Source organism: Mya arenaria, chromosome 8 (assembly GCF_026914265.1).
Source record: "Mya arenaria isolate MELC-2E11 chromosome 8, ASM2691426v1".
Taxonomy (NCBI): domain Eukaryota; kingdom Metazoa; phylum Mollusca; class Bivalvia; order Myida; family Myidae; genus Mya; species Mya arenaria.
In genome coordinates, this window is record NC_069129.1 from 18216069 (window position 1) to 18227011 (window position 10943).

Here is a 10943-nt window from a genome sequence, read left to right on the forward strand (position 1 = left end):
TTCTTTCACAATTGGGATTTTTGTTTGATTTTGGGAAAATTACAAAATCATGCTTGAATAGCAAATACACATATTTTAACTTTTTCATGCATAAACTATACTGTTAAATAGCTGGTCTTATTAAGAATTTGTTTTCTTCGAAAAAAAATTCTCTGCTTTTTTATTCATAAATCACAGGATCTGTACTGTACTGAGTAAATTGGGAAAAAATAGAGATTGATTTTTGAAAAAGCGCTTGTCTCCCCTTTTGTGTGGTGGTTGCCGAGAAAAAATAAATGATGGACATGAAATCTGTAATTTTGGACTGATGACGAACCAACAGTGAAGTTTGGTTTATTCATCGTATTAATTAGTGAACATCTACTGCATAACATCCTAGGTGTAAGCGTTCTTTAGTAACTGAACGGTAACCTTTTCTTCACCTCAAGGTCATGGCAACCTTGACCTACTGATCTCAAAATCAATAGGGGTCATCTACTAGTCATGACCGACTAGCATACCAAGTATGAAGTTCCTGGGTGCAAGCGTTCTTTATTTATTGCAAGGAAACAAAGTGTGACGTACAGACTGACGGACTGACTGACTTAAACAGACTGATCACAAAATCAATAGGGGTCATCTACTAGTTACGACCACCTTGCATACCAAGTATGAAGTTCCTGGAGGCAAGCACTCTTTAGTTACTGAGCAGTAAATGTTTCTTCACCTCAGGTGACCTTGACCTTTGACCTAGTGATCTTAAAATCAATAGGGTTCATTTACTATGATCAACTAGCATACCCTTACATATCATCAACAAAGTTCTTAGCCCAAGTCACTTTTATCAAGATCTGATATGCCATCACTTGGCCCGCAGTTTGCCATCAAAATTCTATTAAGTAAGGCATTTCTTTCAAATGCATTTTGATATGAAATAAAAACTAACCTCTGGCTTCAACAGAAGACGGTCTCTCTATGTCATATATATTGTTGGTTGTCATGTTGTTTTCTTCGCAAACCTCTTGGTCATCAGCCATTGCATTTTCATGTTCCTCAGACTTCGGTATACCAGTTTCACCAGCTGAGCAATCATCGGCATTCAAAACATTGTTATTTTCATCATAGTGTGGTGCATTATAAGGGTTCATCAGACATGCTAGTGTCAGGGAAGGAGAATTATATAGGTTCATCAGACATGCTAGTGTCAGGGGAGGAGAAGCTTGTGTTAGATAAGGGGATGCCATATTAGGAGGCAAGTTGCTGACTATGATTTGTTCATCAGTTTCACTCAAAACTTGTCTGATGGAACCTAAATTTGGCATAAGAGGTGGCATAGTGATCCTTTTACCCAAGTTTGGTTTTGTTGTGAAGGCATTACTATGTGATGAACCTGCATTCACAGAAAAAATGTACTTTTTCTCACTGGATCCTCCACATGATTTGGATTGGCTTACTGGAATACCAGTGCTCAGATTTTTGGATATTAGTAGCCTTGCTAAATTTGGCATTTTGTTGACTGAAACATCTCGCATACTAGACTGGGATTGGCTTGGCACGCTGGGAGTTGCATTTTTAGTCAAACCGTTATCCCGCATGGACAAATCAAGTGGCCAATTCTCAGGACTTACTGTATTGCCCAAGGGTTTTGCTGAACTTCCAGCAAACATGCTCCTTTGCCAATGATATGGAAGCTGTTGCATGACGAATTGCCCAGTTGTCAAGGGAATGACCTGTACTGGTATTGGTTGTCCTATCTTAGCTAGACCTTGGCCATCATTTGAGGATGTTGCTGATGATATCCATGGCCTCATTGCAACTGTTTCTGGGTGTTGCTGAGTTGGAGTTGCTGAGATCAATGAGCCCCTATTTGCATTGATGTTAAAGGGTTTCGCTGAAAAAATAATTGAAAACATTTCATCGAATAAAAACAAAGTACTAGTATATCAATAAAAACCTTGTAAACAGCTTTGACAACAATTTTATAAAACTGGAGCTTAGTGCATAACAGTTCAAGTTGTAATTGTCATTTTAAACATAAGATATTTTTTAAATAACCTATCTTAGAAGCCTCCACAATATTATCTCGTTAATGATTAAAACAAGGATGAATGTTTGTATTTAGGTTGTGTTACCTGTGTATGAAAATAGATATTTATGTTTGTGCAAAACTGCTTTAACTGGACTTACAAAAGTTTTGCACATGAAACTGTGTGATATAAACCATTGATATGGGATGTAACTCCAAAAAAGGTCATCAAAATTAGACTTTTGGATGAACAAGCCCGAATTCTTATACTATTGCTTGGCATCAGTTTTTTAACAAGCCCTGCTATATAAAAATCAAAATTTGAGCAAGCCCGGAAGACATTTTACCAGTGAAGGGCATGTGGGCTTGCAATAATTATTATGATGAAATCATTCATGATTATTTAACATTGTTTGGGCAGAAAGACAGTTGGATTAAGTTTCTTTTAAATGAACTCCAAATAAAAAGAAAAGGGACAACAAGATTGATTAAAATTGTTGTTATTCTTAAATAAACTACCAAGAAATTAAATAAAATGTTGATATAAAATAATTATTATGAACAAGACGTCACGTTTTATCCCTAGAAAAGCATCGCCATAAAGCATAAATTTAATTTACCAGGAGTTTGGTGAACAAATCTTTTCAATCTATATTTGTTCAATTTGGACGTTTCTCTATTATAACAGTAGTGGAAATTAACACAATCTAACAAATGAAGCTGATTTCGTAATTGCATATATATATATCAAATGTTTGTATTATTAAAAGTGAATAACAACTGCAACTATTGAAATAAAATGAATTTAATTATCAGACGATATTTCTATTTAAAAACATAATTCTCTGTATTCCCTTTGTGGACACAGTGAATGAGTGATAAATCTATGGTTTCTTTTTTGGAGCGAAACTAACAGATATGGACAACATCACATGGAATACTGGCCACGTGTATTGAATACATACATGATCATGCATTAACTTTTGAAATTTTGTGATCAATGTAAATGACTTTAAAAATATATAAACAATTGTTTACCCTTGTTCAGAGAATAGCATTGTGTCCGTTTCTTAAATGTACATGACCCGGTCTTGCATTTCTTTACCACCATTCTCACTGTTTCCTCTGTTATACCAAACTGTCTACAGCCCATGGAATATCTTTCTGATAGCTGAAACAATTATTAATTATATTATATTATTATATCAAAACATGTGCATGATATATTTTGAGTCGGACAGACAGGTTACAAGGGATTTGTAATTTATCATAAAATTGATAAAAAGTCAATATATTGCCACAATGTTAGATGTGTTACGTATTGATTCACGGCAGAATATCAGTGCTTGACAACCAAAATTTTCAACTAGTTTAATGTAGTGTACGATAGTTATTTCTTGTTTTGTTATTTTTGGGTGTCAAATTTGCAATGGCATAATATTACAATTTAAGTGATCAGAGATAGATACTTCAAAGTGACTCATTAAATTAACCATTATCAACCATTGTCAAGTCCATGAAAGAAGAAAGCCATTAAAAAAAACAATTATAAAAATAAGCATTATCTTATAAATTATTCACGAGCTTTGTTTTTATTTTCAAACGATAATTCACAATATGGTATTTTCTTTCCAGCAATACCCATCCCTTAGTACTGGTTTCCAAGCTCAATGATCTGGGAGTAATAATAATAAAGGTTATGCCAGCCAGACCTAGGCACAGACATGATGTGTGTTAGACTAAGGGTGGCATGCACTAAATGTATGGCTTACATGTGAATACCATAGGTTTGGTTTAATATCAAGATAGCTGAAAGGTGATATTGAGTCCAATTACTCTCAAATCTCTTTCATGGGTAGAAACAAGTGTTTGAGATAAACCAGTATAAGGGCCGAATTCAAAACAACCACTCTCACTCACACTCAATTTAAGTTAATCCTCTGTAATCACATAACGGTCAAGATATTTTCGAGTGAAAGGTATATCTGTATTCACAGGTGTGAGTAAGATTCAAGTGTTTTGCGTGAGTGGGACATTTGTGAGTGCTCGGTTAGGCCACTTGAACCGCCCTCGAGGATTGGTTGTGAATACGAATTGAATGAGTGTGAGCGAAAAAAGTACATTACAAGTAGAAAAGATGAAATATATCAGATATTTGGAACAGATATAAGGGACATCCTCGTTCCCAAACAAAATTTAAGAGACCGCATTAATCCATTGAAGTACATGTACCTTCAATAACGTGGCCATCTTTAAAAAATTCAAATTTTCAAAAGGATGCGCCAATCATATATTTGTTTTGTTTTGTAATGATCTTGAACGCCCAGCAAAGTTGATGGTTGCAATTCATCAATGGCTGCAAAGACAGGCGGCTAAATGTACATGAAGTTAGCAGCCTAGCGGCATGAAGCTGGCGGCCTAGCGGCGTGAAGTTGGCCGACTAGCGGCCTAAAATTGTTCCCTATTTGAAGGTTATTGTTCCTGCGTTTAATTGGGAAATATGATGAATCAATATTTTTTATTCGTACATTTACATAGCGGCCTTAAATTGTTTTCTACTTCAAAGCATTTTTATATGAGTTTTCTTCTAAAACAATGCTAAAAACATTATTTTCCTATGCAAAATTCATCACGCTGGGGCGATTTATATTTCAAAACATCGATCAAGCAGTCCAGCAGCCTAGCGGCGTAAAGTTAGCGGCCTAAAAATCACCAAAGCCCAGAAAAGGGGGGAAATGCTGATATTCGCTAAAGGATGTTGATTTAAATGAATAGAAACATTTAATTTATCATTGTTTTAGAAAATAATTTTAGGCTGCTAGTCACATGAGGCAGCTAGGCCGCCAGGCCGCTAAATTTACGCGGCTAGGCCATTTCAGAGCGTGGTCAGGGAATTGATCAGCTTACGTTCAGTTGGATTATTATTATTATTATTATATCATCATCATCATCATCATCATCCGCAGCAGCACCACCACCACCAACACATCATCATCATTATTATTATCATCTTCATCCAATTTCCACTAGATTTCATACGTTGTTTTTCACTCAGAGACGTGTAATTTCCCCATAAGAGGTAGATTCATTCGCTAATTTTATCAATGTGCTATTTTTAATTAAGTGTTTTCAACTTTCATATTTTTTTCAAACGTCAAAGACCGCTTTATGCTTACTACAAAAGCAAGATTATATACCAATACATATTTAAATCATGTGATACAATGGAAAACTGCTACAAATTTAAAACAGCATCAACCAAAAACATGCATTTCAACGCATTTTGCAACAGTTATTTACCATCCAAAACATTTAATTTTATTAACTAAATGTTTTAAATTGTTAAGTTTCAGAATAACAATTGGTGTCATTTGTTTGTAGCCATATCTACCAATAAGGTACTCAAATCGCAAATAAACATATGTTTACTGTAAACATCACCAAAGTCAAACAGATAATCTGCTATGATCATGAAAACATTCATGTATATATACTGTATTGGTCACTTGATGATGTGGAGTGTTAGGGAGGTTTGTGAATATGAACAGATCACTTGAGGGTCACTCCCCTTATTTCACTCAAGTGATCATTTGAGTGTCCCTTACGGGAATGTGGTTGGAGTGTGAGTGAGAGTGGATGTTCTGAATTTGACCCGAGTCTTCATTATTAATCAGTATTGGTGTTCATTATGAACCAGAATTGGTGTCCATTATGAACCAGTATTGGTGTCCATTATGAACCAGTAGTGGTGTCCATTATGAACCAGTATTGGTGTCCATTATGAATCAGTATTGGTGTCCATTATGAACCAGTATTGGTGTCCATTATGAATCTGTATTTGTGTCCATTATGAATCAGTATTGGTGTCCATTATGAACCAGTATTGGTGTCCATTATGAGTCTGTATTTTTGTCCATTATAATTCAGTATTGGTGTCCATTATGAACCAGTATTGGTGTCCATTATGAATCAGTATTGGTGTCCATTATGAACCAGTATTGGTGCCCATTATGAATCTGTATTTGTGTCCATTATGAACCAGTATTGGTGCCCATTATGAATCTGTATTTGTGTCCATTATGAATCAGTATTGGTGCCCATTATGAACCAGTATTGGAGTGACCAAGATAATCTTTCCTGTAAAGGCACTGACTCATGAACTCTCCCTTGGTTAGGGGTTGATGATAAGTAACACTATATCACTCTCATCAAATAAAGGGGCACTAAAGAGTGTTTTTTGCAAAAGAATGCTATGCTTTACACTTTACTTTTTCAGAGAAAGTTTGGAAGAGCCTTGTCAATTTTGGAAATATAAATGATTAATCGGTTCAAATTGGGTAATTGCTTCAAACTCATTAATTTATGAAAAGAAATGGAAGACTGACAATAAATAAGAAACCAACACATTTTACTAAAAAGTTCTACAGTGAATTTTTTTTGGAAGTATTTTCACCACCTGTACCTTGCAAATTGGGAAAAAAAGTTGACTTTAAAGGGGCTGTACTTTGTATGATAAAATAGCGGAAAAAAAAAAATTGTCGAAAACTGACATAAACTTGGCATCGATGTGTACAATGCATTGAAAATTACTACCACATAGTTTACAATTTATTCAAGTTTAGCAGTTATTTCGTATTTTTCCATTAAAAAATATTACTGGGTATGTCTACCAGGTAGAATTTATGCTTTATGCGTGATTGGCTAGTCGGTGTTATCACCTGATATTACCGAGGTAGGTGTATAGCTTAATTATCTCACCCATTAAGAGTTAGCCGCTGTAGCTCAGTGGATACGAAGCTAGACTGCAATTTTGGCGACACGGAGTCGAACCTGGTCTCCGACACAATTTTTTTTTACATTTTGGTACTTTTTTTTATTAGATAATTGTCCTGAGATTTCTTACAGAAAAAAACTTTTTTTGGTGCCAATCTGGTGTATAGTCCCTTTAAGAAAAATACAAAATCAGGCTAAAATAGCTAAAATGATTGCAAATATACATTATTTCACTTTGTTATGCATACATTGTGCTGTGAAAGAATTGCCTAAATATTCATTAAAGTAATCTGCATTTATCAAGTTGGGAATTTTTTGGGGAAACCTTTAGAAGACAGTCAATTGCACCAAAATATCACTGATCTATAACCTCTGCACAATTAATCTTGACATCTTTGATGATTTTGTTGGAAAACAAACATCAAAGAATTTGGAAAAAATGTACTGTTTTCAATTGGTTAGTAGCCAAATACTGGCCTTTACCACAGCTCTAGTCCACCCTAGTCCATACAAATAGAAACAATAAGACATTGTTTGTTTATTTGGAGACTAGTGCCATCCATACATGGTCATTCATTCATTCATTGGTGAATACAGCGCTGCAACTGAAGCTTGCTAACGGTACATGGTCATTCATTCATTCATTGGTGAATACAGCGCTGCAACTGAAGCTTGCTAACGGTCCTGATTTTCATTATAACTGAAGTTGATGGCAGATATATTACAGTCTAAACGAAAGTCATTATCACATTGCAGGACACGAGGTCCTGCAATACAGTCTACATTGCAGGACCGGACCAGTTTTTGCAGGACCAAAATTTTTATGTATATCTTAGTGAAAGTCAGAGCTTCCAACAAGGTCTAAAATCCAAGTCAATGACTCTTGAGATCTGATTTTCAAGATTATATATCAGATCTCCAAGTGTCATTGTTCTTTTTTTCTTAATACTTGGTCTTTCTTCATAAATTATAGTTCTCATCTGTCATAAGATGGCATTGCAAGGTACATGATTATCCATACGTCCAAAACTGAAATAAAAAAACAACAAACAAATCCAGTGTTTTATTAGGATCAGCTGTATTAATCCACTTTTCATTCTAGAAAAATCTCAAGTAAGAGAAATTTTTTTTATCAATATTACTTAATAGTATATCCGTGCTCCAGTCAGTATTTGAAAAGGGTAGGGTGCTAGGCTATTAAAGGGCACTTTTGATGCCCATTGAATGAGCCCTAATGGGGTATAACTGCAAGGGCCATTGCTCAATTCTTAATGTGCATGTGTAGTAACTACTTTCAATACTACAGTAATCATAAGTTTGTTATGAACACTTAAGCTGTTATTTTTACTTTAATTAGTGTCAAAATCATGTATATTTTGTATACTTTAATTTCTGAAATTTTGCTCTGTCAAACAAAAGGGCACAGAAGGGTGGAAAAGTACAGCAGGGTGCTACACCCTGCTATATTAGGCCTAGCTGGAGCACTGGACTATACCTTGTTGTTTTATTTCCTGCTCTAAGGTGGTTAATAAATTCCAAGGATCAAATCATGGAAAATTATGTTCTGACACTTGTGAACGTATTATTTATTTAATGCATGTTCAGTGAAAACAGGAATTATGCATGTAACCCTATGCATCAGAATCCTACATGCAACAGCGATTGTTGAGTTGCACCGACATTTCTCATTTCTATTTTCAGTTTCACTTTCATGTTTTTCATTTTGTCCGGAAGCAAACAAAACATTCAATGTTCCTATTGTCAATATTGCAACATCGTTACAAATATTACAGAACTTTATTGTACACTGAAAACGTTTTACGCGTTCTTCTTTCACTTTAATTAAGATTGACAGAAGGTAAGCGTGCACCTGTTTCCCGTGCTTTTTAGACCATGTGCAGGGTTGTCAGTAAGTTTTTGTTGAAGCGACTGAAACAGAAAAGTAGGCGGCCAGTTAGGGGGATCCGTGGGCATCCCCCCCCCACACACACACACCCGGAAAATTTTGAAATTCAGCGCTTCATTTCCTGCATTCTGGGGCATTTTGGGTGTATTTAATTAATTAACCCTTCACTTCATAGATACGCAATTTTACTTATCTATCCATAGCTTCATACATACCGAGATCCACGATCGATAGCTTCATAGAACTAGATACTTAATTTTAAGTACTTGTAATGTGGGGTCATTTATTTTCATATCTGTTGCTTGTTTATTTGCTATAAATTTATTTCCATGAAGTATTAACGTCGATAAATACAATGCACTAAAAAACAACACTATTTTAAGAATTTTGGAAAATCGCGAAATAAGGTCATTGGTATCAAAGATGTAAAAAAAAAAACGTTGACTGCGCAGGTTTGTGGGCATTCCTGTCTCGTTTTCCTCGTGGAAACAATTCTGCAAGTTATAATTAACTACCAATAATACAACTATATTTAATTGATCACGAGCCTGACGTCACAGGTCATGGTTCAGAATCGTGTCAATGTTGAATAAACAAATACGCCGAATCGTAAGATAATGATTGGCACTGCTCTAAATTTCGAAAAGAGATGTTATAGGCGAAAAGGGCCGTTTTTAGTGGTAAGGAACATTTATTACCAAAGAAACTCGCCACCATTTTTTTTTCTTCCGGAAAGGTATCCGTTAATTTGCATAATGGGCGGAGTTAACACGTCATTGAGTTTGAGTGCTGCTAATTGACATGGAAACCGTTCAGATTCCAGATCGATAATCAGTTGTCACTTCGGGTGTTAATTGCTCTTGACGTTAATTGATTTAAAAGGCATTTAGATCATGCCTTGCGGCTCCTTTTAAATGATTAATAATACACATTTATGATGCATAATTTTCGGGTCATTTACGATTTCTGGGCGTCAAAACCCGGGGAGCTCGGGTCGATAAACGCCCTGATTAAGTTGGTTTGATCAAGTAAACATAGGTTAGTTAATAAAATTCACATGATTCACGATTAACACAGTATTTATTTAATCATTTTTCCCCATAAATTATTGCTGGACAAGTGGGCCTGCAAAATAGCTGCGATTGTCGGACCTCGTCATTTATTACCGGCGGGAGCCGAGGTCCGACGAACTTTCGTACAGACTGATATTATGGACCATTCGGCTAATTTTTTTTTTTTATGAAAAACCAGTCATTGAAATTAGACTTTCGGATAAACAAGCCCGAATTCTTATAATATTGTATGGAATCATATTTTTTGAACATGCTCTGCTATATAAACTTCAGAATTTGAGCAAGCCTGGAAGACATTTTACCAGTGCAGGGCTTGCGGGCTTGTGCTTATTTCGACCACTGAAAAACCATCCAAATTTAAATTTTATATCAGGTATGAAAAGATGGACAGACCTTGTGTTACTGTTAGTGACTGTGAGTGCATTCCTGTTATGTGGTTTACCTACATGGCGTAAACAATAAAGATATGTCTTTAAAAGGTCATTTTTGTTATAAACTGTATGACATGGGATATACCGTGGTTTTCTGGGAAACATAAACATTTCCAAATTATTAATAAAATTCCTTTGAATGCCCATTGCTTGACACACCCAAATTGATACCTTTTCCATAGTTTTGGTAATGTTTAAATGCTTTTCTCCTTTACTGATGTGTGCACTCTGGATAACCTCTTCAAACTGATCGTTTGGTACCACGACTCTGTTATTTGCATACAGTACAAGCTCTTGGTCATCTCGGATGTACATGCGTTTTGCAATAGATCGAAACCGCGCGTAACGTGACGAGGTTTTCGCTTTAACATTGTGCACTCTGCAGGCCAGCCCCGCGTCGAACAGATCTGGTAAGGTAGGTCTCTTGCCAGTTTTCAGAAAAGTGTAGATTAAGTCATATTGTTTTTGGGAAAGAGACACCCCCCTCTCAATTTTTGCCTTTGAATTGTAAGTATTCGACATTTTGTTTTCTTTGCTGACGCAGACGCCTATTCCATTAGGCACACTTGATTTAAAAATCGAACGTCTACTGCTAAACCGGTATGCGATTACACAACACCATAATTATTTACACACTGAATGTAAGGCTAGAATTCCTTCCCCTGACATATTTTATTATTCTGGAATTAAATGAAATTAATTGTTACAATTGACGCTAAAACGTTAAACACATTTAATTTCACTGAGACCGGATG

General features: G+C 35.5%; 1 protein-coding gene across 1 annotated transcript; it reads right to left on the minus strand.

The window, feature by feature from the left end:
• Positions 1 to 920: 920 nt before the first annotated feature.
• LOC128244021 (uncharacterized) lies at positions 921 to 10714 on the minus strand. Its single transcript, XM_052962040.1, has 3 exons — positions 10360 to 10714; positions 3044 to 3176; positions 921 to 1870 (listed from the first exon to the last, which is right to left on the minus strand). The coding sequence occupies exons 1-3, from the start codon at positions 10708 to 10710 to the stop codon at positions 921 to 923; spliced, it is 1434 nt and encodes a 477-aa protein (XP_052818000.1). The 5' UTR covers positions 10711 to 10714.
• Between the last annotated feature and the right edge of the window lie 229 nt (positions 10715 to 10943).

What these genes read in the sequence shown, in the direction of transcription:
- LOC128244021 (XM_052962040.1), bottom strand. Translation starts at nt 10,710, where the DNA reads ATGTCGAATACTTACAATTCAAAGGCAAAAATTGAGAGGGGGGTGTCT. An exon ending in TTACCAAAACTATGGAAAAG is followed by an intron (nt 3,177 to 10,359) that starts GTATCAATTTGG and finishes TAATTGTTTCAG; the next exon opens with CTATCAGAAAGATATTCCAT. An exon ending in ATGCTATTCTCTGAACAAGG is followed by an intron (nt 1,871 to 3,043) that starts GTAAACAATTGT and finishes TTATTTTTTCAG; the next exon opens with CGAAACCCTTTAACATCAAT.